Here is a 27,817-nt window from a genome sequence, read left to right on the forward strand (position 1 = left end):
AACCGCCATAAAACATTAAGAAGAAGAAGAAGAAGAAGAAGAAGAAGAAGAAGACGACGACGACGACGAAGAAGAAGAAGAAGAAGAATCATCTACACACTCTGTAGCAGCAGGTGGCGGTATGCACCTTCCTTTTGCGATCCGTTAGTTAACACTAAAGAAGTAGAAGAAGCTAGTATCTTTAATAGTGGTAGGCTAGTTGTAGTTCTCAGCGGTTGCGCAGCTGGGTTATACCGTGGAGAACGGTAAATTGAAGAATACTGGAAGCAAAGCGAGAAAGACTGTGGATAAATACTGACTCATCACTGTACATTGGGAAAACATATAGGGACTGCGTCCGTAGACTTGGAGAACCTACAAAATGAGTGAAGCCGCTGTAGACTCAAGCACGCTCTGTCTCTTCGATGTTGATGGCACGCTCACGGCCGCGAGACAGGTAATTAATTAATGAATGAATGAATGTGTGTGTGAAACTAATGTTACACCTGACTCCAGCCATACAAACATCTGACAGTGCGTTATGGTCATAGTTATGTCAGTGCAACATCCGCTTCCACGTTGTTGTAGTTCTTCCGAGCGATAATGTGTTCCGCAGAAACTTTTACTTTGAAACACAGTTCCACCTTAAAACGTGTAGTCTGACTGCTATGACGAGCTAGACTGAGCACTCACTGGTATAATAGTAATAAATAATTCTGACGTGTTGTCATGAGCAAATTACTTTAGGCCTTTCTCATATCTCAGTTTGTACTGACCCTAACCCCCTAACATCTACACTGGCATGTGTGCGCATAGTCCACTTGTGCCAGAAAATGGAAAAGGACAAAGGACTTTATTAAGTGATTTTGGTGAAATGTTATCATATTTTACAGAGCAGATATTTTCTGGTTTTCCCTCTGATGTCCTCTGGCTGCTCTGCCTCAACTCTCTGTGATTTATGGAGTTTCTTGATGGACAGATCACCATAGCCAGGGCTGGACTGGGACAAACAATTGGCCCTGGTGTTTTCGGCCCAGACCAGCCTGAATTCTTTTATAAAGATTGACCTTGTCTTCGGCTTCAAAGAAAAACACAGACAACTTCTTACTGATTAAATGAAGACATTTATTTATAGCTAAATGTGTTATAACTGAATAAATGAAGGATTAATAAGGTATATGATAAAGAAAATAAACAAACAGATGAGTACAGATATGGAATGATGAATTAAAATGATTTAGCTATTAAGTTATTGACAGTAGTGAGGTGAGGTATATGATTTGGACTCAAAGACGTTAATGTAACGCTAGGGCAATTGACTTATATGGGAATTAATATATTTTATTTTACATCAACTCTTTATCACAGCAAAACTGTGGTTTAGTCTATTGTTTTGAAGCGCTGGCAAAGATGAGGCATTTCCGCAGGGGTGTGCAGGCCCTCGTCAGGGAGACTGGTGCCTCCATCCCGACCTGGTCACCCAGATTTGGAAATGGTTCGGCAGAGCAATAGTGGATCTCTTTGCTGTGCGCGGAAACGCGCAGTTCTCTGGTTCTCTCTGAGCGCACGAGACAACCCTCCACTGGGAGTCGCATTCGGGCATCGGCCGTGGCCCAGGATGCTCCTGTACGCCATCTTACCAGGCCCACTGATCCCTTGGTTCCTGGACTGAGTGCAAAAAGAGCGGCTATCAGCGATCCTGATGGCGCCGGAGCGCCTGGGTGCATAGTGATTTCTGTGCCTGTAGTGGCTGCTGTCAGGCCAGCCGTGGAGCCTCCCGTGGCGCAGGGACGCTCTCTCTCAAGCGGGGGGGACGATCAGGAATTACCCAGTAATAGGCCAGCACCTGCAGGTTTGGCCGCTGAAGGGAACGTTTAGAGAGGCTAGGTCTCTCTCAGGATGTTGTGTGCACTACCCAGGGCGTGAGAGCTGCATCTACCATCTACACAGCCAAATGGATGGCTTTCCAGCGTTGGTGTGTAGAAAAGAAGATGGAAAGAAGATGTCCCCTGTTTCACGTTCCTGTCTCAGGGATTTGGCTTTCAGCACAGTCAAAACTTATGCTGCTGCCATTTCATCCTGCCACGAGGGTTTCAGTGACAGATCGGGGTTTAGCCACCCTCTGATGAAACGCTTCCTGGGGGGGCGTATGGAGACACAGGCCAGTGTCACGTTCCCTAACCCCTCAGTGGGATTTAGCGGTGGTTTTACGCACACTGACTAATGCTCCCTTTGAACCTCTGGATCAGGTTCCACTTAAGTTTCTGTCAGCCAAGACAGCTTTGTGGCACCATCTTGTCTCAGGATCCAAGGAGATGGCAGCTCTGCTGTTTTGCACTCTAATCTGGCCTTTACACCTAAGAGCATCACTAGCTCCTTCAGATCGAGACTGATAACCTTGGATGGTTATCAGTCTGGCGTCCTCCTTCCAGCTCTGAAGAGGAAGCCACATCTCATCTCGTCTGCCGACGCGCTGTCTTGCTACGTTGCACGCACGGCCACCTTGCCGTTCTCAGCGTCTGTAGCGCACTACAGGGAACAATCTCAAGGTCGGCCTCTGTCTGCACAGCACCTGTCACACTGGTTCTGTGAAGCTGTTTCACAGGTGTATCACTCCTCTGGGATAGACCCTCTGGAGAGCATCAGAGTGCACTCCACCAGAGGGATTTCATCACATGATAGTGGAAGACATTGGCACTGCAGCTTCATGGTCTTCCCCGCTGTTTTTTCATTTGCTTCTATCTGCCCCGCTTCTCTATGACTTACTCTGTACTGAGTGTTTTATCAGAGTCATTCTTCTCAGGGATTCGGTTATGCGCTCTTCCTCCTGCCTGTCAGCGCACGGAGAGCTGCCCTTCTGTCCCTACTCTGCTCCTTGCTGGACTGTTACTGTGTGTAACCATCGTCTCTGCTTTGTTACAGCAGTAGGCTTTATTTATTCCCAGAACCCATCCCCTCATAGAGAATATTGGATATTCTACTATGCTATATTCTATATACTATTGCGCAAGACGCACTGGCTGGGCATGGAACACCTTTTATTTTGTCTGTGAAGTAGGATGTGTTTGTGCTTATGTTACCGGACGGACCCAGTGAGGCGCGAACCATATCCTGCTTCGCCCTAAATCCACTAGCGATAGCCTTAGAGAGCGAAGCCTATACGAAATAGAACGTTAGTTACGTATTGTAACTCCAGATTCTATGAGTTTAGGCGTAGCCCTCTAAGTTCTGGGCCTCATTGGCTCCTTAAATAGCTGATGAAAATTATTTTGGGAGCCGATTGTCCAGTCTCAGTCCAATTTATACACAGGGTGAGACCGAGGTGAGGCCCACACAACAGATGGGCATGGACTAAAGTTTTTTTCAGTGCTGCGCGTGCATGTGAGGGATAAACCCACTAGCAATAGCCTTACAGCCTCTTCATGTTTTTTGACTAGTGAATTTAAGTTTTCTGTGCAAAATATCACATAGTCAAACATCACTATGGCCATACAATCATGATTTGAGACCTAAAAATAGCACAGTGATTATAAAACATTCAGAGAAGAATTATTCAACCAACTATTTCCACAGATCATTCAACCGACTGGGGGACTGTGGCTTAGTGGTAGAGCGGGTCGGCGGTTCGATCCCGGCTTCCCCCAGCCCACATGTTGAAGTGTCCTTGGGCAAGACACTGAACCCCAAATTGCTCCCAAGGGCTGATGATTAGTTACTTTGATGAGCAGTTCTGCCATCGGTGTATGAATAGGGTGAATGTGATATGTAGTTGAAGCGCTTTGAGTAGTCAGAAAGACTAGAAAGGCGCTATATACGTACAGTCCATTTAACCAGTTAAATGAGACTTTTCAGTGACTTAATAAGCGGCATAAGGTTAAACAAAACAGTTTGCTAAAAACAGTATATTAGCTACAATATTATACAGATTCATAATGGTGATGGTTGCAGAGATTTCGGTCTGTTGGTCAGTAGGTGACAAAGCTGTCTATTACAACCTCTTGTTTACCTGGTTAACACCCTGAATACATAACTTCATACATACAAGTCCTCATTTCATGTCCTACAAAAATAGAATTTGGGTTACACATCAAGGAACATGTGCTGATTAATGTTAGCTGGATTACTAATTGGTTATGTAGCTAATTCACATTAATTTAGACTTGGGTTACACAAAAGAATATCACAGTTCTTTCACTTAGGAATGTACTTTCAACTTTTATGATAGGTGTCTGGCAAACCTTATCTCAGACCACATCAAGGGGTGAGAGAAGAAAGAGTGTTGATTTGCATATGTGTGAGAGACAGATAAGGGAGGAAAAGATATTGTCTTTAGTTTCTCCCTCAGTTAAACTAATCCAGAGAGTCAATTTATTGTCTTTTAAATTTTGCTTGCTAATAAGAGCAATCAGAATAACAGCGAATAAAAGTGACACAGATTAATAAAATAACAATAATGACATTTGCAAAACAATCATATGTAATAGTGTAATTGTTAATCATTGGTATTATACTATGAACAGCACCATTTTTGGACGAACTGTCACCACTGTTCATTCCAACAACACCCCCAAAAAATCGAAATTAGTTTCTATTATGCCTCAAAACCAGATCTCAATAAGTACAGTTTGTGGCTTGTTGTCCACTGAATTTCCAAGTTTACTGAGCATTTAAATTTAGTTTGGCTAAAAGATACAATTTCATTTTAAAAGTAATACAAACCTTAATAAAAATGATAAACGATTAAACTGTATTTAATTCCAAAAAGTCTGAACTTTTTTTTGTATCATATTCCCTCTAGAGTCATGGCAGGATGTGTAATTGCACAGCTAATTTTCATCTTTATATCCTAAAATCAACTGTTTTTCTTTCTAGATATTTAATTTTTGGCCATTGTATCAGTTTTCATTAGTTACCATAACGGTCTATAAAGGAGCTTATATTTATGTTAAATCATCCGTATCTCACATATCCGACGACCACCGACAGGTTTTTGATCGACAGATGTAAACTTCAGGATTACAAACTATTCCAAAGTTGAGCCTTTCTGCCATCAGTGCTTAAGATTCTCTAGATATGCTGGGATTGCGCTGTAAAGATGTACAGTAGATATCAGCAAAAGACACATAATAATAGACAGGTTGTTGACAGAATAACTAAAATGGGAGATTAAATAGGAATTTAGTTAGGATTTCACACACAGTGAAAAATCTACTTCATCAAATTACTGTGCAACATTTTTCTATCTCTCTGTGGTTCCTCCTCATGGACTGAAGGAAGAACTGAAGTAGGGCAAGTTGGCCCATAGATGGCGTTCACACCAAAATAGTGACATCAGTTACCCACAGCCACCCTGCGGTGACAACAATTCACAGCAGCTCTTAAAAACAACATTTCCAAATGGAGTGTCACGAACAGTCAACACCATCTGTAACACAAGACAGAAAAAGAGACGATTGTTTGAATGTTAGTTGTTGCCATATAAACAAAGCAATACATTTTCTTTTTATTAGACAACTATTTAGTTTTACTTTTTCCTCTTGTTGAAGCCACAGTCAGCGGTTGGATGCAACAGACAACACAACCTCTTTGAGTTTACCTATAGCCAGTAAATCCCACCAGACCCATAAGCTTTCACTGAATACATCTGCTATATGATATTTGTCTAATATCCTCTGTGGAAGTGAGTCCCAAATCTATAAAATATACTAACAATCTAAAGTAAACTCTGCACTAATGTTGAGAGTGCACTATTTTTGCAGTTAATATACACAGTGGTAAGTGTTTGCCCCTTCCTGATTATTTATTTTTTGGCATGTTTGTCACACTTAAATGTTTCAGATCATCAAACAAATTTAAATATTAGTCAAAGATAACACAAGTAAACACAAAATGCAGTTTTTAACACAGGGCCATGTAGGTTTGGATTTTGTTTTCCCTTTAAAAATAACAACCTTCATTTAAAAACTGCATTTTGTGTTTACTTGTGTTATCTTTGAATCCCATCATGTCAGTAAATGTAAGTTGTATATCTGTGTGTGTTTTCAGCGTGTGACTCCAGACATGGCAGAGTTCCTTGAGAAGTTGAGGACTCGGGTTCGAGTTGGTGTGGTAGGAGGGTCGGACCTCAGCAAGATCAAAGAGCAGCTGGGAGATGATGGTGAGACACACATCTGTACCTCTATAGCAGATCAATTATATATCTATCTCTCATGTATTTAACCAGCTTGACTCTCTGTTTTTCTGTGTTCAGTGATCCAGAAAGTGAACTACGTGTTTGCTGAGAATGGTCTTGTGGCCTATAGGAATGGACAATTTCTCTCTGTCCAGGTAAAATTGACTTCATGTGTCCAAAGCACACCTTTTTATATGAATGCTTTTAAGCCTGTATTGTCAAAGTCCTTGTTTGACAGATTAAGATGATTTGCCATCCTAATCTTGGTTTTGTAAACAAAAAAATACAAAGATAGCCTGAATATGATGACATTACTTCATGTGACAGGCCCCAGAAAGTTTACTTGTCTGTTTGCTATTATCAGTCCATCCAGGCACATATGGGAGAAGAGCTGCTACAAGATTTCATCAACTTCTGTCTCAACTACATGGCCAAGATCAAACTGCCTAAGAAGAGGTACAGACATATCAGTCATGATCCCATTATTAATATTTATTTGTTTTTTGGGTTAACAGTTCTGTAACTGATGTAATGGACATGGAGGGGTGCTGGGAAGCCGTAAAAGTTGTACAATATTTGAAAGTGTAGAATAATAATGGATAGTTATGATCTGGTTTAGCCTTATGGAGACTAAATTGCAATGTGTAATGTTTTACAGGGGGACATTCATTGAATTCCGTAATGGTATGTTGAACATCTCCCCTATTGGACGCAGCTGTACACAGGAAGAGAGGACAGAGTTCTATGAGCTAGATCAGGTAGCATACACACATTCACACTCAAGCCATTTCTTTGGTTTGAGTCAGAAAATGCATCACTTAAAGCTGCACAAATCAATATTTCTATATTAACAAAGGATGATCAAATAATTTTTGGGACTCCACAGACTAATTTATTCATTTGGGTGATCGTTAACTGAACTTTTGTTAGGAGACTGCATTCTCAATCTTAATTCTCAAGAATCCTGAGAGCCACTGAACGCAGCATTGGCCAGTCTGACCTGTGACCTGGATGTCACTAGGTCAATAAAAAGGTCAGCAATCATTTGTTCTGTCTCTTTCTCCTGGAATCCTTCACTGTGGCAGACAGCTGTGGCTGTGTTCCTCTCAGTGTGGTCTGCTCACCAGCAGACACCCACCTGAACTCTTTCCTCCTGGCATCACCTCCAGCACGCAACAGATGGTTGTCTGCTACCACCGCCATGTAATCTGCTTGGAGCAGAAACACGCAGCAGAACCAAAGTCTTTGTTGCAGAGATCTAGTAGGCTCTCGCGTCGCTGCAGTAAGATCAAAGTTTAGCGCCACAGCTGGCACACACAAAGCCTGCCAGCTAATTTCACATGCTAACAGGAGCACATAGCAAGTCAACGGTGTTAACTCTGTAAGGACAACCACAGACCGGCTTGGGTGGTGCCCCTGAGGACTTTATTCGTTAAAGTAATCGATTATCTTTTGATAATTCTGATGCCATAATTGCATCTACACAAGTGGGTGCCCCCCTTCTAACCATTGTAAATCCCAACAAAATGTAGTAGTGAACCCACAGAGAATCATCACCTGACTCAGCAGTTCTCCTTAGCTTTTTGGAGCGTGTTAGCATCTTTCAACTCTTTGTTTTGGTTTTATAGCCCTGCAAGTTTACTGTTTTGATTCACTCTCACCGCTCTCGACTAATTTCCAGCTGTAGCAGGTAGCTGCTTTCAGCTAAAAACCTCTCATTAACCCACTTTTCGCTCCCTGCTCAGCACCAAACAGCAAACACAATTAGATACTAGCTGGTGCACATAGTGGAGCATTTAGCAGCTAAAGAGACAGATGTTTTTCTCTGGAGTTGACGGAGACCAAAACAGAGCTAAAAGGAAAGTGAATATTGGACATGTCAGGTGGCCTGAAACTTGACTCCAAATGAATGCTCTTCCTGTGTGTCTGTTGGATGTGTAATTAGGCAACTGTTGGTTAAAATTTTTGTTAAATAATATATATATGATTTTCAGCTTGTTCTGCTGCCCCCCAGTGGCCAAAAAAATAATGAATGCAGCTTTATCTTTGCATGTCATTCACAGGATTGCAAGATTGTGATAGAATGTACATGTAAAATGGTATTTTTCTATTTAGCTTTGCTTATTACAATGTCACCTATAGGTGAATGTGCACATCCTCAAAATACAAATGTATTTGTATTAAACATTATTTTTTTATATTGAAAGCTAAATAGAAATTTCCAAAATCAACTGAAGTTCCTCTTTAATTGAAGCAGCAATAAAGAAATAATTGTGTCGGAGTAAAAAGATACGAAATACGGAAAATGACACCATCTGCAGGGCTGTGATTTAAATTAAATAATAATAAATAATAATAATAAATAATTTTTTTTTTTGCTCCCTACAGAAAGAGAAAATCAGGGAGAAATTTGTGTCTGTCTTAAAAGAAGAGTTCAAAGGAAGAGGACTGTCATTTTCAATTGGTGAGTCAACTGCATTCATGACAATTATAGACGGTGCAGTCCCTCATTCGTCCAGGAGTGCTCTATCGTAGAAAATCAGAATCAGAAAAGGTTTCAGTCATAGTCATCTGGACAGAATCAAGACGTTTCAGCTCCCATTCCCTGAGATTCAATCTTCCCAACGTTTACCACAGTGTATTAGCACCTTGGTCACGCCAATCATATGCTAATCAGGTACTGAACAGTGATGAAGGAGGTGCAGCCAGAAAACAATAGGCCTGATTACTGATTACTGGGCCATCATGGAAACAATTAGGTCAGTTTCAGGTGAAACTAGCTAATCAACAGATACTCAGGTAGACTCCTTCCTGAGGGCAGGGCTTATGTAACACAGAGTAGCTTAAATTTCTGAGTTCCCATTCCATTTTTTCACAATTGAGAATGACTTCCGGATGGGAGCCGAAATGTCTTGATTCTGAAAACAGTGTCCAGATGACTACGACTGAAACCTTTTCTACGACATGACAATTATACACTGTTTTGTGTTTAGAGTGAATCTGTTTCTGAAAGCAACACAGGTCCATTTAAATCTGTAGGGATCACATCATTGGCCAGCTAGCCATAAAACAAAATACTATTACAACTTCGTACAGAATGAGATATCAGGTCACTTGTGGCTGTTTCTTTGTCAGTGTGATGTAAATTCTCCACATCATCTCTTTCTGCCTCTTGGTCTTTGTTTTTCTGTAGGAGGGCAGATCAGCTTTGATGTTTTTCCTGATGGTTGGGATAAGAGATACTGTCTGGGGATTGTTGAGAAGGACAACTACTCAACCATTCACTTCTTTGGAGACAAGACCAAACCTGTAAGTATGCTAACTACTGCAGGAAAGCACAATAATGGCTGATGGCTGTGGAACGCACATGATTCTTTCAAAGGTAGATCAATAGAACTGCCAGGTAAAACCAGTGGTAAAAAGTCCAGACAGACAATCCGTCGAGATTACACATTAGGAAAATTGAGCCAAGAAATGGGTTATTTTTGAGTTAGCCTTGAATCATTTAGCTCACTCTACACTAACCCGGCAAAATTTGAAAACGCATCCCTTTCTCTCAGTTTTGGCTGTCCACCCTCGGTAAACTGGCATTTACAGATTTATCCTCTTTAAAAAAAATAAATAAATAAAAAAAAAAAAAAATTCTGCCTCATGTTTTAGTGTGGAGATTGAGTTGTTTCCTTATTGTTTGGGGGTTTCAGTGTGGATGGAGATCTTTACGAAAACAACCTGAAAACGCTAGTGTGGACACATTTTCTTACATACGCAAAAAGTATTTGCAGATTTAGCTGGCTTAGTCTGTTCTTTGTCAGACTTGCAGCTGATGTGTTAAATGGTATGTTACAGTTTTACTCATTCAATAATGAAAGTTTTCTCATTATTTGTGCATGTACTGTAGGTTTCTTGATTGTGGTTTTAAGAGCACAGTGTAGGACCCTTAAACCCCAACATTTTCTTCCCAACTTATTGCTGATGTTTTAAAACCATACAAACACATTTTAGAGTGCAATTAGATCATGTTAAAAAAATCGATGGCGTTATATTTGTGCCTCCATTCCTGAGCGAGCAATGGGAGATTTGTAGCACAGAAAAATGTATTTTGCAAGCACATCAATTATATTTTAAAGAGAAATTACATGCAAGCAAAGAAAAGTTTCATTTGAGCAAACAAAAATCTATTCTGTGCTCAATAAGTGTATTTGCATGTTTGCTATTATCCATAGTAATGTCCAATAATAACCCCTCTCACTAAGTTTTAGTATGAAGGTATTAGTGGAGCAAAGCAACTGAGCACCTGTGACAGTGGAATCTGTAGTTGTAGAAAATAGTCACATGTGTATCAGTAAATTTGAAATCATAGAGAAAAATAGAATAGGAATACTACAGATTTTTTTTTCTCTCCCACAAACACAAACTGTTACACCTTCTCACATTCTTTATTGTATGTGCACAAATCCTATGCTATGAATCACAAATTACGCTCACATTTTTGCTACAGTTGCTGCAATGAATATGGTGCAAAACACATTCACACACCCTTATCAAAAAATGTGAAGTCATGGACAATGAGAGTTGCACACCTGTAGAATATTTTCTGACCTATTTTTTTTTCTTGGACATTTTTTTAGCAGAAACAGTCAATAACTACAATCAGAATCAGAATCAGAAATACTTTATTGATCCCCGTAGGGAAACTCACAGTAGCTTGCCTTTATGTCAGTGCACACAGGAGAGACACTGTCCAAGATGGCGTGTAGTTTGGCCAGCATCCTCCTCTCTGACACCACCGCCAGAGAGTCCAGCTCCACCCCCACAATGTCACTGGCCTTACGGATCAGTTTATTGAGTCTGTTGGCGTCCGCTACCTTTAGCCTGCTGCCCCAGCATGCAACAGCATACAGAATAGCACTGGCCACCACAGACTCATAGAACATCTTCAGCATTGTCCGGCAGATGTTGAAGGACCTCAGCCTCCTCAGAAAATAGAGGCGGCTCTGGCCCTTCCTGTAAACAGCCTGAGTGTTCTTGGTCCAGTCCAGTTTGTTATCTAAGTGTACTCCCAGGTACTTGTAGTCCTCCACAATGTCCACACTGACCCCCTGGATGGAAACCGGGGTCACTGGTGCCTTGGCCCTCCGTAGATCCACAATCAACTCCTTTGACTTTGCCGCATTGAGCTGCAGATGGTTCTGCTCGCACCATGAAACAAAGTTACCCACCACAGCCCTGTACTCCATCTCATCACCACCGCTGATACATCCCACCACAGCAGAGTCATCAGAAAACTTCTGAAGGTGGCAGGACTCTGTGTGGTAGCTGAAGTCTGTGGTGTAGATGGTGAAGAGGAAGGGAGAGAGGAGAGTCCCCTGAGGGGCCCCAGTGTTGCTGACCACGCTGTCTGACACACAGTGCTGCAGGCGCACATGCTGTGGTCTGCCAGTCAGGTAGTCCACAATCCAGGACACAAGGGGGGCATCCACCTGCATCGCTGCCAGCTTCTCCCCCAGCAGGGCAGGCCGGATGGTGTTGAAAGCACTGGAGAAGTCAAAAAACATGATCCTCACGTGCCTGGCCTGTCCAGGTGGGTGTGGATGCGGTTCAGCAGGAAGATGATGGCGTCCTCAACTCCCAGCCGGGGCTGCTAGGCGAACTGAAGGGGGTGCAGGAGGGATCTGACCATGCCCCGCAGCTGTTCCAGCACTAGTCTCTCCAGGGTCTTCATTATGTGGGAGGTCAGTGCCAGGGAGTGGGGAGTCGTCGGTCTGGAGAGGGCCGTTAGCCTGATGGGGAGGGGGTAGCAGAGTACTCAGAGAAGCTTGAGGGCTGACAGCAGCTGAGTTAGAGGGGGGATGAGCAGGAGCCGGTGTGTCGAATCTGTTAAAGAACAGATTCAGTTTGTTGGCCCTGTCCAAGCTGCCTTCAACTCCTCTGCTGCCAGTCGGTCTGAAGCCAGTGATGGTCTTCATGCCGCTCCAGACTTCCCTCATGTTGTTCTGCTGGAGTTTCCGCTCCAGCTTCCTCCTGTACTTCTCCTTGGCTTCCCTGATTTTCACCTTCAGGTCAGCCTGGATTGCCCTCACCTTCTCCCTATTACCATCAGTAAAGGCCCTCCTCTTGGCATTCAGAATGTCCTTGATCTCCTTTGTTACCCACGGTTTGTTATTTGGGAAACAATGGACCATCTTGGTTGGGACATTGCAGTCCACACAGAAGTTAATGTAGCCAGTGATGCACTCAGTGAGCCCGTCAATGTCCCCTCCATGAGGCTCACAGAGTGCATCCCAATTTGTCACCTCAAAACATTCCTGCAGTGTTTCATAGGCCTCCCCTGACCATCTCCTCACTGTCCTTGTGGTCGCAGGCTACCTTTTAACCAGAGGCACATAGCAGGATTTGAGGTGAACCAGGTTGTGGTCTGACCTACCCAGAGAGGGGAAGAGCTGTATGCATCCTTCACGTTAGCATACAGCAGGTCCAGTGTCCTCTCCTCTCTAGTAGGACAACTCACATACTGAGTGAAATTAGTGTTGTTGAAACACTGACATGGTTGAAGTCACCCGAGATTAAAATGAGTGCACTCGGGTGTTGAGTCTGGAGTTGTGCAATGGCGGTGTGAATGGCGTTGCACGCCAATGCCAGGTTAGCAGAGGGGGGGATGTAAACAGCCACAACAATGGCATGTGAAAATTCACGTGGCAGATAATATGGCCGGAGTCCCACAGCTAACAGTTCAATGTCCGGGCTACAGATACTCTGCTTGATGGTAACGTGACCAGGGTTACACCATCTGTTGTTAACCAGAACAGCAAGCCCACCGCCTTTCCGCTTACCGCTCCCGGTGTGATCCCTGTCGGCCCGAACAGTCTGAAAGCCGTCGATGGAAACGTTATGATCCGGGATATCCTGGTGTAGCCATGTCTCTGAGAAGCACATCAAACTACACCATGAAACTCTGTTTGACTCTGGGCTAACGCCGTTAGCTCGTCCATTTTATTTGCCAGCGATCTCACGTTGCCCATGACGAGAGAAGGCAGACACGGCTTAAACGGCTTAAATCTCTTGTTCTTAAGTCTCTTTTGTCTGCACCCCTCTCTCTTCCCTCGCCACTTCGTTCTACCTCTACATCCTCGGTGTGTCCTCCTCCAGATCTCCGTGGGGACATCAGTTGTCCTGGGCACCATGCTGCTCGGCTTCCGTGCGATCAGCTGTTCCCTGGTGTAAACAATGCGGGCAAACAGCTGATCTGCAGCGGTGCCCTGACCGAGTAGCAGAAGAAGAAGTTCCACGGTGAAAAAAAGTACAAAAACACTTTCTACCCTCATTTTCGCAAAGAGCGTAGTTTAAATTACACTTACATACAAGTTCCTCAAGTTTGGAAGAAAAAAGGAAAGTTAAAAGTTGGAAAAAGTAAGACGACGAGATGGAGCTACGGCAACAGGCAGCATGCGGGCTGGCGCATGCGCACAACTGCTTAAATCTGCTGCTATGAATTTCAAAGCTGTTTTTTTTCTGCGTGTTCCCACTCACCACATATCTCAGTGAAATGTGGAGCAAAACTGATTTGTGAACCTGTAGAGCTAGAGGCGGGAACTGTTCAGAGATCAGAGAACCATTTTGGGTCCAATTTCTGGTTTTCAATGCCAATGAGCAGATGACGCTTGTATATTGAAGGACATCCTGTGAGAGAAAATGTGTTAAATAGTAGCTGATTATGATAACAGCAATATGAAGAGTTACTCACTTGATTCCTTGCTGACGTACTTGTTGTTCCAGTTATGTCCTGCAGCAAAGTGCATGGTTATACATCATTTGTAGAATGCAGACACATCCAAAACATTTCACATTTGGTCTTACTCTTACCTCTGGCATCTGTGACTGCATGCAGTCTCCTCATCACTATCACCCTGCAAATAGAAGAACACTGCAGTTGATAAAGCAAAAGAAGAAAGAACTGCATAAGATGTACAGTCTTTTAACAAAAAATCTAAATATTAGTCAAAGATAACACAAGTAAACACAAAATGCAGTTTTTAAATGAAGGTTGTTATTATTAAGGGAAAACAAAATCCAAACCTACATGGCCCTGTCTGAAAAAGTGAACCTAAACCTAATAACTGGTTGGGCCACCCTTAGCAGCAACAACTGCAATCAAGTGCTTGCGATAACTTGCAATGAGTCTTTTACAGCGCTGTGGAGGAATTTTGGCCCACTCATCTTTGCAGAATTGTTGTAATTCAGCCACATTGGAAGGTTTTCGAGCATGAACTGCCTTTTTAAGGTCACGTCACAGCATCTCAATAGGATTGAGGTCAGGACTTTGACTAGGCCACTCCAAAGTCTTCATTTTGTTCTTCTTCAGCCATTCAGAGGTGGACTTGCTGGTGTGTTTTGGATCATTGTCCTGCTGCAGAACCCAAGTTCGCTTCAGCTTGAGGTCACCAACAGATGGCCGGACATTCTCCTTCAAGAGTTTTTGGTAGACAGCAGAATTCATGGTTCCATTTATCACAGCAAGTCTTCCAGGTCCTGAAGCAGCAAAACAGACCCAGACCATCACACTACCACCACCATATTTCAATGTTCTTTTTCTGAAATGCGGTGTTACTTTTACGCCAGATGTAATGGGACACACACCTTCCAAAAAGTTCAGCTTTTGTCTTATCAGTCCACAGAGTATTTTCTCAAAAGTCTTGGGGATCATTAAGATGTTTTCTGGCAAAAATTAGATGAGCCTTAATGTTCTTTTTGTCTTGGAACTCATGCAAGCCATTTTTGCCCAGTCTCTTTCTTTTGGTGGAGTCATGAACATCAACCTTAACTGAGGCAAGTGAGGCTTGCAGTTCTTTGGATGTTGTTGTAGGGTCTTTTGTGACCTCTTGGATGAGTCGTCGCTGTTGGGATAATTTTGGTTGGCCGGCCACTCCTGGGAAGGTTCACCACTGTTCCATGTTTTCGCCATTTGTGGATACTGGCTCTCACTGTGGTTCACTGGAGTCCCAAAGCTTTAGAAATGGCTTTATAACATTTTCCAGACTGATGGATCTCAATGACTTTCTTTCTTATTTGTTCCTGAATATCTTTGGATCTCGGCATGATGTCTAGCTTTTGAAGATCTTTTGGTCTACTTCACTTTGTCAGGCAGGTCCTATTTAAGTGATTTCTTGATTGAGAACAGGTGTGGCAGTAATCAGGCCTGGGTGTGGCTGGAGAAATTTAACTCAGGTGTGATAAACCACAGTTATGTTTTAATAGGAGGGGCAATCACTTTTTCACACAGGGTCAGGCCATGTAGGTTTGGATTTTGTTTTCCCTTAATAATAACAACCTTCATTTAAAAACTGTATTTTGTGTTGTAGTGGCAATTTCTTCGGAATAAACACTTATAGCTGCGTAGTAGCTCTGGTTAGTCACTTTTCTGGCAGTAGTCAGTATAGTTGCATACCATGCGTTGTCTTCCAGCTGAGCTGGGATGTTGGGGAAGATGGATGCCACCTCCCTTTTGACCCCTCCTTCTTCTAGGGTTAGTTGTGATTCGAAGGTTTTTATTAGTGAGACTGATGACAGGACAATGATGACAGCGAGCAGCACTGTCTCCGTGGCCTCTCAGTCCGTCACCCCTCCATCGCCATCTTTCCCTGGTCTCAAGTGTCATCTTATCAGTTGTGTCACCTCTGCCTACCCCCTAAATTGGTGTGTCCGTGATGTTGGTTCAGGGGGGCAGCAGTTCTAGGTGGTCCCAGTGGAATTTCTGTGCTCAGAGAAACTCCCCCACGGGACCGCCACTCCCCTCCAATATGCACAAGGGGAGGAAGGTTCGGTTCACTCACTGATCTCGATCTCACTTGTCTGCTGGCCCCGGCTCGGGTACTCGTTTGCAGTGGGTGGCGTGGATCCACGTAGCTCTCTCTGCCACCTTTACAGCTATTTCAGTGGTGAGCAATATCTGGTAGGGACCATTCCATCAGTGAGCCCGCCAGTTCTTTCGTCTGAAATCCTTTACCACAATCCAATCACCAGGCTCCAAGTCATGCAGTTTCCTCTCTGCAGCCCTTGGAATGGCTTCCTTCACCTGTTTGTGAATATCAGAAAGCACAGAGGATAAGTTTGCGCAATAGCGTAGCATCTCATCCTCAGATTGGCTGATGTCAGGAAGTTGTCTTTTCATTGGCCCAATACCAGTGTTTAATGGTCTGCCAAATAGGATTTCAAAAGGGCTGAGACCCCCCCTGCTTCTTATCCTGGACCTCATGTACATCAGAACAATGGGCAGTGCTTTTGTTCAGGGCAACCCTGTCTCATCACAACACTTAGCAAGCTTGTTTTTCAGAGAACTGTTCTCCCTCTCCACGGCTCCTGCGCTGGCTCGGTGATAAGCACAATGATGTTTTAAATCAATACCAAAATACTCTCCTACACTCTTCAATGCTGCGCTCATGAAAGGTGTACCGTTATCACTGGAGATCTTATCTGGAATACCCCAGCGTGGGACGATATCTCGTATAAGACTCTTTGCTACTGCTGCTGAATCCTGTTTGGCTGTTGGGATGGCCTCTACCCATTTAGAGAACATGTCAACAATGACCAAACAATATTTCTTTCCCTCACTGGGTGTCAGCTCAATGAAATCCATCTGCAGATGTTCAAAGGGTCTCTCAGGAGGCACATGGGCTGCCTGTGGGATTTAAATACTTCTCCCCACATTATTGGTTGCACAAACAATGCATTTTTGGCAAAATTTTTGAGAGAAGTGCTGTGTTGACCCATGGTCTCGCCCATGGGTCAACACAGCATAATAATGGAACAGATACTTTGGTAAGCATGATTTGCCACTTGGTCCATACCACACTTTGTCTTTGATAGTGCAGCCTGCCTTTCAAGGTTGTTAGTGTGTGCTTCACATTTAAAAATGGCAATCTGCTTAGGCAACAGTACAGCATCCAAGAGTTCAGCAACCAGTGTGTGATGTGCAATGGGTTTGCCTGTGGATGTAAGGAAGTTTCTGTTTGCCCAGAGTTTTCCAAAGTCATGCGCCACTCCCCATGCATATCTGCTATCAGTGAAAATGTTCAGTTTGGTCATTAGCACATTTACATGCTTCCGTTAATGCAACTAACTCTGCTGCCTGTGCTGAGTAATTTGATGGGAGTGGTTTAGCCAGAATTGTTTCATACAATGTTGTTAGTGCAAACCCTGCAAGATTTCTACCAGTTGCTGGATCTCGTGATGCTGAACCATCAACAAACAGCTCCAGCTCTGGATTGATCAATGGTGTTTCCTGCAGATCTGGTCTGGGGGAGCAAGCCTCTGTTATCACTGCCACACAATCGTGAGGTTCACCGTCTGCCGCTGTAGGGAGGAGAGTTGCTGGGTTAAGCACTGCACATCTCTTAACAGTGATATTAGGCATTTCAAGCAATATGGTGTTGTATCTTAACCACCTGGCTGTTGAGAGATGTAATGTTTTCTGTTCAAGCAATATCATTGAGACAGCATGTGGAACCAACAGTGTCACGTGAGGCTATAACATCTTTCTCTGCAGCCGCCACAGCCTTCAGACAATTTGGCAGCCCAGCTGCTACAGGGTCAAGCTTGCTGGAAAAATAGCCCACTGGTCTCAGCCCACAGTCATGAACCCACCCCTCTCGTCAACAGTCTGTGTGAAAGGTCTGTTACTGTCAGGGAGACCAAGAGTTGGAGGTGTCTGGAGGGCCAGCTTTAAGTCCACAAAAGCCTTCTCTGCTTCTGGTGTCCAGTGGAGTTTGTCTTTTGCTGCAAGGCCTTACCCATGTACAATATCTGCAAGTGGGCCTTCAATCTGTGCATCCATTGTCTAAAGTACGATATCGTTCCTAAGACAGCCTGTTTCAGGGCTTTGGGATGAGCTGAATTGCCTGGGTTCTTTTGGGTGATAGGGACTTCCCCTCAGCTGAGATCACATGACCCAGTAATGTGACCTTTTCAGACACAAATTGCAGCTTGGACAAGCTAGCTTTGTGGCCATTTTCTGCAAGGTGATTGAGCAGAGCTATTGTGTCTTTTACACAAGCTTCTCTTGTTTTTGAGCAGATCATACGGTCATCTACATATTGTAGGAGCGCACTTCCTTCTGTCCATTTTAACATTTCCAAATTGTTTTTAACGCATCGTTGAAGATTGCAGGACTCTCCGAATACCCTTGGACAAGTCTGGCAAATGTAAAACTCTTACCTTCAAAAGAGAACGCAAACCAATACTGGCTGTCAGGATCCACTGGGATGCTGAAAAAAAGCGTTAGCCAGGTCAACAACTGAAAACCATTTACTCCCAGGTGGCACCTGTAGCATATTGTGTGTGGGTTGGGAACATTGGGTGCTTGTGCATGTACTGCTGCATTTACCGCCTGCAAGTCCTGCACGAATCTCCAATGTTGTGGCTCTCCGGCGTCCCGGAGTTTTCGTACGGGGAAAATAGGTGTCCGGACTGGAGATTTTGCACATGGAATAATCACTCCTGCTTTAAAAGAGAATCAAACACCGGTTTTATACAGTCAACAGCTTCCTTCTTCAAAGGATATTGATTCTGACACGCCCTGTATGAAGATTTTGGTGTGATTACTACAGGCTCAGCATCTTTGATTAATCCTACATCATACTTGTGTTGTGCCCACAAGCAGGATGGTACCTGATTTAACTCAGGAATTTCTAAGACGTCTTTCACAAAAATATTTTTGTCATGACTTATTTCATCATCTGATGTTACCATACTGACCATTAAAAACTCTGAACCTGGAAAGAGCTCAATGCTTCTTACCCCTGAAAGTCTTTTCCGGAATACTTGAAGTTGGTTGTGAAAATTCACACCTGAGTCTGATGTCTTTACCCAACCAGCAGCTTCCTCACAACGTCTAGTCCAAGGGCCCAAGCACTCCCATGTATCCTGCTTTGCTTTGACCAGGGGGACATGAGGATATGTGTTAGCGACCTGAAACAAAGCTTTACAAAGTGGATCATTGAAAGCTACTGAGACTGTGCCTTTTTATCATTCCAGTATAACCAGGTCAGCTTTAGTGTTTCTCTCTTTGTCTTGCCTGAACCATGTGTCCTCAAAATGTTTATCAACCCCAAGATGTACATGTGATATGCAGTGTGACTCTTGTGGCGACTTGATGTCTATTCGTGTATAGTTGTCTAGAAAGATAGCTTTGACCTCGGTAATCAGAGTGTTATTTACAGAGCCAGCAGCTGTGTGAGGCAGCTTCCATTGATAAGAGTACATCAGCTCCCTGCTACTGTGTTTAACATATTGTGATGCAGTGTCAGAAATTTTGGCTACAATGATGCCTTCGGGAGTGGAAATCAGGATAATTCCTAATCTTATCATCATATCTCTTCAGATAATATTGATTGGGCATCGTTTAGATAGCAAGAATGAATGTTTAAAGTGTTTCTCAATTTCTTCACTGCATGGTGTGGTACACCTTTCCACCAGGGGTATTCCTGAAACTCCTACTGTCCTCACAAATCTGCCACTCAAATTTGGAAGGACTGCAAATTCTGACACTCTGATGACAGAATCAGTCGCACCAGAATCCACAAGAAAAACAATATCTTTTCCAGCAACATTGTGTGTTCAGGCATGCGTTTGTATGCATCATGTGTATATTTGGTGTATATCTCTGCTGGGGTTTTATCATCAGTGTCTTGTGTGTGCTCAAGGTGAGAGATAGCCTCACTTCTGTGTGTGTGGCGGTGTCTCATGCAGGCAGTTGTCTGTGTGTTGTGTGTTCACATGCTCTTTTGTGTCAGTGTGGGTGCTCTTACGTAACTGATGTGAAGAATGCTCTGTTGTTTCCAGTTCAGTGTTCAAGCCAGCTCCTTCCCGACCTGGCGTCGACACCCCATCTAGTCAGTCAGCCTGCTCATGATTCTTGGGGCAATCTTTTGCCCAATGTCATGTCAATGTCATTTTGCTACATTTGAATCAAGCGTCACTCCTTCCTCGTCCTCTTCCCTTTCCTCCACGTCTTTGTCGGCCTTGGCCCCGGCCTCTGTTCTGATTCTCATACACCCTCAGCTGCGCCATCTGTAATCTGTCCATCAGCTGCGTACTTTTCTTCCTTTGCTCATCTTTGAGGAATTTTTCTGCACAGATGGCGTGTCTCTCTATGGTCTCCAGGTTACCATACTCCCAGGTCAGCATATGTCCATGGTATGAAAATCAGTTGTGAGGTCCCATCTCCTGTTGACACCTCCATCATCAATGCAATCACTTTTAAGGAGGTGCAGGAGTTTGATCTGGGCTGGAATTCTTTGTTGCTTCAAGTGCGATTAGGGCTGGAAAGGCAATTGGGGGTGATTGGGCCACCCCGATGTGATTTGTAGGCCTCTTTGGGTGTTGGAGTTGCAGGAATGAATGATGATCCTTGTCCTCCCATTGCCTCATCTGGGTATATTGAGGCCACAGTTGGTGGCTGAGGCTGTGCCTCTGCTGGTGCTGCTCGTTGTTGAGGCTAACTTCCTCTCGGGGGCCGAGTCCAGGTCCAGATCCAGCTTGGCACACTGTGGGACATACTGAGACACAGAGGTGTTTGGTGGATCTGTCCCTGCCTTATTTATTTTTTTATCACTGATATGTGCTTCTTGTTGCCAACAAGCATAAGCCTTCCAGTCTGCTTTAAATTGCTTATTTCTTTTCTTTTGAGTGCCTTGTTCTTTCTCTTCTAATTTGTCTCTTAATATCTCTGTCTGAGAGAGAGAGAAGCTGCCGGTTGATGGAAACCCAAATTCTTTTACCCAGATGTCCAGCTGGTCAATGCTGTGCTTACCATAATTGGGAATCATCAGAATCAGAATCACTTTATTGATCCCCGAAGGGAAACTCTTTGTTACAGCAGCTCGTCTTTACGTCAGTGCACACAGGAGAAAGTACTAGCAAAAAAATATATAGTACAATACACTATAAAAACTATAAAAAAACAGGTCAGAAAATAAATTATGTACCAAGTGGGTATAAGTATAAAATAAAACAAGTGTGAAGTACCAAGTGGGTTTACTGGTTGATGATGATAATACGGTATAAATGCAATGTAATAATATAAGTAATAAGTAGTATTGCAGCAGCAGTATGGAGGTATGAATAATAATGTAGTTTATATTAGGGGATTTCAACGTAGGTGATAGCAGATTTGATTTTTCATTCTCAGAAGTTTTGCTATTGTTAGAACCCTTATTTATTCTTTAACCCTGATTCCCCAACTACAATAACTTCAATTGATGTTTTAAAATGGCCTCTTTGTGTTTTTTAAAATATTTTGGCTGGATTCTTAGGAGCGCTTCTGCCACTGTTAAGAGGAAAGAAAAAAAGGACCTTGAAGCTGGCTGCTAGGGGAAAGACAGTTAGATAGTTTACAGACTCACTTGAAAATTAAAAAAAATTAACCCTTCAATGCCTCTAAGAGCAGGCTGTCTTATTGCCTTCCCAGATCATCCATTTGGCATTCACACCTTTTACTTACTCAGTTTTTTAATTATTTATTTTATATTATTTTATTTTTGTTTTGTTTGTTTTTTTCTTCACACATTCACTCCCCCCTTTTTAAAGATGAGTTCCAAACTACGAATCTTTAAATAACCCAAGATGGAACCTAATGAGTGAGGCAAGAGTGTGTAGAAAACAATTGCAGAAAAGAACCGGTCTGTAAGAAATACCGCTGTCTGACAGTGAAAATTTTGGCCAAATACTGCAATGATTCACACAGCGGTCCCAGACCTGCCCTGCTGACATGTCTGTCACGCACACCCCTCACAGTAGCGAGAATCGGTATACCCCAGGCCCCCTTGAATAAACTCACTAGAAAGAGAGTGCTGCCACAGCCACTAGGTTCACTGGATCACAGCGGTGAGCCTTGGACACTCAGGGCATCAGGCCCCCTCGTCTCTACCCTTCCTTGCCGGGGAGGTTGAGGTAAAGAGTCCCAGACTCTAGCCGTGCACGGTCTTAACCTGCTGCTCCGAGCGCGGAGCGGAATCACACACCTTACAGAATTAGGTTAGCCTACACCATAATTTTAAACATAAATCTATATTATCTAGCCTGCTGATATATATAATATATATATATAGCCACAGTCTTACTGTAGGCTAGTGATCTGAATGTTCATTTATTAACAAATACAAAATTAAACAATAAGTAGCCTTGTAAAACGTACACATTTAGTCTGTCTGCAATTTTTTGCCAAGCCATCTCCCTCGCCTTATTAATTGTGGCAGTATTGTCCTTTTTGGTGATGACTCCTTTCCTCATATAGTTCCATCAGCAGGATTTTTATGGAAGCAAAAAAGGGTCATTAATATTTTGAGCTTGTGAAATGATGTTCAGTCGACTGATGACAATTGACTGTTCTGGGCTGCTTATGTACTCCATGCGCGTGCTCAATGCTAGATTGTTTAAGCCTGGCTTGAGTTAATGTTGACTAGACATGGCTGAATTGTGTTAGTGCAACGGCTTGAGCCTTAAGTCATAATCTGCGTTATAACCGGGCTTTTTCAATTAAGCACAGATTTCATTATCTGTGTTGATGGAATACCCCCCTGCTCGCTGGCAGATTTTCTTCAACAAACCCTGAGTGCGTTCCAAATCGCATACTTATTCTATTTACTTGTTGTACCTACTGCAGCTGCCCTTACAAAGTACGCAATGCCTTTCCTCTTTCTTCTTACCCTCTGAGCCGGTGGGCACTTCTTGGGCTCTATGTTGTAATGTCCGGATTGGTGTAATCAATCCGGACACTGGTGGAAAGGCATGTCCAGAATGCACACTCAGCCTGTGGTTATCCTACTTGGGCTATCAACAAAGTTAAAAGAGCCAAAAAACAGGACAAAAGGGAAACAGAACCAAGAAGGAACGGTGTCTCCATTCCTTATGTATCTGGACTGTCTGAAAAACTACAAAGGATCTTTAGACAGCACGATGTTCCTGTCTTCTTTAAACCAGGCAACACAGAAACTCGTTCATCCCAAGGACAAGATGCCCACACAAAAACAGAGCAATGTAGTTTACTCAATTCAATGCAGTGAGGAAAACTGCAAAGAACGGTACATAGGTGAGACTAAACAGCCACTTAACAAAAGACTTTATCAGCACAGACGACACGCTAACTCAAGATTACAGAGCGCCGTGCATTTGTATCTAAAAGCTACAAACCACACATTTGAAGACAGTGAGGTGAAGATTCTTAGTAGAGAGAAGAGTTGGTTTGAACGGGGTGTCAAAGAAGCCATTTTTGTGAAAAAAGAGAACCCCTCTTTGAACAGAAATGGTGGTCTGAGATTCAATCTGCCCAACGTTTACCACAGTGTATTAGCACCTTGGTCACGCCAGTCATATGCTAATCAGGTACTGAACAGTGATGAGGGAGGTGCAGCCAGAAAACAATAGGCCTGATTACTGGGCCATCATGGAAACAGTTCGGTCAGTTTCAGGTGAAACTAGGCAGAGTAATCAACAGATACTTAGGTAGACTTCTTCCTGAGGGCAGGGCTTAAGTAATCACAGAGTAGCTTAAATTTCTTAGTTCCCGGTCTATTTTACACAATTGAGAATGACTTCCAGATGGGAGCCGAAACGTCTTGATTCTGAAAACAGTGTCCAGATGACTACGACTGATACCTTTTCTATGCTATTTTCAAAGTTATGTCTTTTTGTTGTCATAGGTTATGATTATTTTGTTCACTTAAACCATGCCTAGTCCTATTAGTCCTATCTATTCGACTGGTCACCAGTAGGCATATTACCCCCTTTCACAAATAGATCTCTTTTGCTGGCAGATGGTTTTTTGTTTTGTTTTGTTTTTTGTTTTTGTTTTGTTGTTTTCATGCAGAAATGCAGCTGCTGGCACTATGTTCTGTCTGCATGTGAAGCAGCCTTACATTTAACTTAATTAAATTTATTTTGTAACATATTTGCCAATTCTGTTTGTAAAGGTATACATTTTTACAAAACTTTATGATATGTGACCGTGTATAATCAGATAAAGGGCTGTCAACTCTGGAACGTAACCAACTGAAAACAAATTAATTCCTGATATAAAATCTTTTACAACAAAGATTAAGTGCTGGCTAAAAGCAAACCAGAGCTATACCCATTTGTAGCTAACTGTACTCTGAATACCAAGGTATATTGTTGTATTTGTATTTTACTGTATTTCCATATCTGTAATGCATTGTGGTTTGATGATACTGAAAGCTGTATATGCCTAGTTTGTTTACACTGTACATGTAAATGCCCAACTAGGGACAAGAGTTGAAAATTAACAATAGCTATAAACTCGCTGGGAAGTTTCATGCTCTGTATAGGAACTATGTTTAATTACATCGTCCCGAAAATCATATAATTGCAGTCCTAATATGTAGTGTCTTTGTATCTCAAACTGTAAATAAACCATGTATGAAATGAAGTGTAGCTGCTCTAGCACCACCCTAACAGTGTTAGCAGGATTGAGAATAGTTATGAAATATAAAACAGTTGTACCAATATAAAACAGCTAACAGGCAGAATAGGATTTTACGGGAATTCAAATAATCATGCTGTCATTTGTCATTGCGGCTTCTGTCGTCTGTCAATCAGCTGTCATCTGTCTGCGCTCTCTCGGCGGCTCACTCGATGTGACGTATCTTAAGCTGCGCAGAGGATTGTGGGTCAGAATAGCCAGAAAAGCATGCTGGCTTGCATACTGCAAAATGCAACCGGATGCAGTATGGTAGTATGGGTATTGGAATGTACAGCCTGTTTCTCCCATTCTCCTCCCTTTTACAGAGCCAGACGCGCCGTATCAAAGCGTGTATTGAAGCGTATTAATTAGCAGAGGTTTACGGTCAGAATCTAAATCCTGGTTGGATATTAGTTTGTTACTCAGGACTATCAGAAGTTACCGCTTTTATGTCAGTCATTTCTTTCAACAGCGATTTTTACCCTCACATTTAAATATTATACAGCATCAAATCGCCTTCAGCTCAGAATAAAACCTCTGAATGTACTTCTGTTCTATAACACTGTGACTCAAGACACACAAGACAGCTGTCAGTTTGTTAGAGCAGCTCCACTAAAATGTTTATTGCACATAATGTGTAATTTCAGTTTAAATTGTAAAAATCGGTATGAGGCTTTAGACACGTATGGGATCAATGAATCTCTATCACTCATGATGTGATTGGTAGTACTGATGGAACATAATTTCTACAATATTGGAGATTATATGTTAATATTTTTCAGTGAGCAGGATCATGCAGCTGCAGAATGCCACATAGAGCAAACAATTCAATTAAATTTTATTTATATAGCACCAATTCATAACAGAAGTTATCTCATTGCATGTTTCCTATAGAGCAGATCTAGATCGTACTCTTTATATTATTATTTACAGAGACCAAACAAATCCCACCATGAGCAAGCACTTGGCAACAGTGGTAATGAAAAACATCCTTTTAACAGGCATTTGGCTTTGTTACTATTATTTTCAAAATTATTCCTATGACTAATGACGTAAATACAGTAAGATTGTTATTCACGTCGGCGGTAACGACTCCTGATTACGCCAATCGGAGGTCACTAAAGTTAATGTTGAGTCGGTGTGTACATATCCAAAGACAATATCGGACTCCGTAGTTTTCTCTGGGCCCCTGCCAAGTGATGACATGTTTAGCCGCATGTCTTCATTCCGCTGCTGACTGTTGAGGTGGTGTCCAGCAAACGATGTGGGCTTTTAGATAATTGGCAGACTTTTTGGGGAAGACCTGGTCTTATTAGGAGAGACGCCATTCATCCCACTTTGGATGGAGCAGCTCTCATAGCCAGAAATCTGGCCGAGTTTATTAGTGGACCAAAACCATGACAACACGCCATTAGGCAAAAATTCTTACTCTAGATGTCTATCTGATATTGCTGTAGCTAAATTTAAGGAAGCGATCCCATCTGCATTTAATTCAATGTTATGTCTCAATATAACAGAGGACTCCTATGCAAATTGCAGCCCCTCCTAAATTGACTATCTAGTTGATAGTTGACTCGATTCTATTGCTCCTTTAAAAAAAGAAGATAATAAAACAAAGAAGGTTAGCTCCATGGTATAACCCCCAAAACCGCAAATTAAAGCAAACATCACAAAAACTTGAAAGGAAACTGCGTTCCAATAACCTGGAAGAATCTTGTTTAGTCTGGCAAGATAGTCTTAAAACATATAGGAAACCCCTCAGTTATGCTAGAGCAGCTTACTACTCATCATTAATAGAAGAAAATAAAAACAACCCCAGGTTTCTTTTCAGCACTATAGCCAGGCTGAGAGAGAATCACAGCTCTATTGAGCCATGTATTCCTATAGCCCTCAGTAGTAACGACTTCATGAGTTTCTTTAATGATAAAATTGTAAATATTAGAAAAAATTCACCAAGTCCGGCGACGATTAATTCATCTGTCATCATCATCAACCATTCATCATCAACCTGTCTCTTAGACCCCGTTCCAACTAGGCTGCTTAAAGACGTTTTACCCTTAGTTAGCATTTCTTTACTGGATATGATCAATCTGTCTTTATTAACAGGCTATGTACCACAATCCTTTTAAAGTACCTGTAATTAAACCGCTTCTTAAAAAGCCCACTCTTGATCCAGGGGTTTTAGCCAACTATAGACCTATATCTAACCTTCCCTTTCTCTCTAAGATCCTTGAGAAAGTAGTTGCCAATCAGTTGTGTGATTTTTCTAAATAACAATAGTTTATTTGACAGTGCCACTATTTGCAGATGGCCTCGTCTGAGCTAGTATGTAGAAAGCACCTGCTCAGTTTGGTTGTTTTTAGGACTTTTTTTCCCCCTCAGAAATTAAAGTAAATCCAGACACATGTATACTAAGGCAGCAGGGTTTGTTTGTGTATGAACTTGACCTTAGTAATCTGTGATTTAGAACTTCACAGTGTAACTAAACTAACTTCTATGTCTGTGTGTGTGTTTTTTGTTTTGTTACAGGGAGGAAACGACTATGAGATCTACTGTGACCCTCGGACCATCGGCCATGAAGTCTCCTGTCCAGAGGAAACACAACAGCTTTGTCAGCAGCTTTTCCTCTCATGAGAGAGAAGATGCCTAACAACTGTTGTGTTCCTGTAATTTTCACAAGACAGAGAGGACAGATGTCTAATAGAGGTCTTCTTCTTCTATTTGTCAAAATGTAACCCTGAGGTTTAATTACAAAAATAATGAATTTAATGCAGAAAGACCCAGTGTCATAGTGTTTTTGATAATGTCAAGGAAGGAGAGGGAAGAGTCACTGACAAATGAGACGAGGGATTCCTGGGTATTTTAGAGCTATCATTATCAAATGTGATAATAAAAGTAATGGTTTAAAAATGATCGGTTAACTTTTTTTTAATGAGATTCTAGCTTGTGTTATCAGCATTACCTCATTGTAAACATTGAGCCAAAACCCTTATAACTATCAACATTTTTCCATTTGCAGAGACTAATGCAGCATAGTTTTTCATCCACATGTAATTCCCATCATGTTTTTGATTGTGAAAACTAAATTCAACTGGAAATCTGTTTATGGTCTGAAATTGCTTGGATTTGTCATTCCATGTACTGCTGCTTTACTGTAATTAGACTGCAACTTGCTACATTCTGCTATTTTTCTAATTGAG

The 27,817-nt window shown here is 42.4% G+C and overlaps 2 protein-coding genes across 13 annotated transcripts in view; one reads left to right on the plus strand and one right to left on the minus strand.

The window, feature by feature from the left end:
* The first annotated feature begins 55 nt into the window (after positions 1–55).
* On the plus strand, positions 56–27,719 carry pmm2 (phosphomannomutase 2). Its single transcript, XM_044186172.1, has 8 exons — positions 56–436; positions 6,025–6,136; positions 6,230–6,306; positions 6,516–6,607; positions 6,810–6,909; positions 8,540–8,615; positions 9,345–9,460; positions 27,147–27,719. Exons 1-8 carry the CDS (start codon positions 362–364, stop codon positions 27,249–27,251), a joined length of 753 nt encoding a protein of 250 aa, XP_044042107.1. The 5' UTR covers positions 56–361; the 3' UTR covers positions 27,252–27,719.
* Positions 668–27,817, minus strand: part of LOC122871116 (zinc finger protein 239-like) — a 63,959-nt gene continuing 36,809 nt past the window's right edge. For 6 of the 12 annotated variants that reach the window (XM_044185820.1, XM_044185776.1, XM_044185793.1 and 3 more), the window contains 8 exons: positions 18,941–20,700; positions 18,528–18,640; positions 18,359–18,408; positions 17,357–17,497; positions 15,594–16,220; positions 14,012–14,055; positions 13,893–13,931; positions 668–5,404 (listed from right to left, as the gene is read on the minus strand). In XM_044185820.1, the coding sequence (XP_044041755.1) occupies positions 20,402–20,700 (299 nt within the window). In that variant the 3' untranslated portion in view covers positions 668–5,404; positions 13,893–13,931; positions 14,012–14,055; ... (3 more) ...; positions 18,528–18,640; positions 18,941–20,401. Of the gene's footprint in view, positions 5,405–13,892; positions 13,932–14,011; positions 14,056–15,593; positions 16,221–17,356; positions 17,498–18,358; positions 18,409–18,527; positions 18,644–18,940; positions 20,701–27,817 lie in introns of all 12 variants that reach the window. The other 6 variants (XM_044185828.1, XM_044185802.1, XM_044185849.1 and 3 more) reach the window with 6 other exon arrangements.

The sequence above is a fragment of the Siniperca chuatsi genome, linkage group LG3, assembly GCF_020085105.1.
Source record: "Siniperca chuatsi isolate FFG_IHB_CAS linkage group LG3, ASM2008510v1, whole genome shotgun sequence".
Taxonomy (NCBI): Eukaryota; Metazoa; Chordata; class Actinopteri; order Centrarchiformes; family Sinipercidae; genus Siniperca; species Siniperca chuatsi.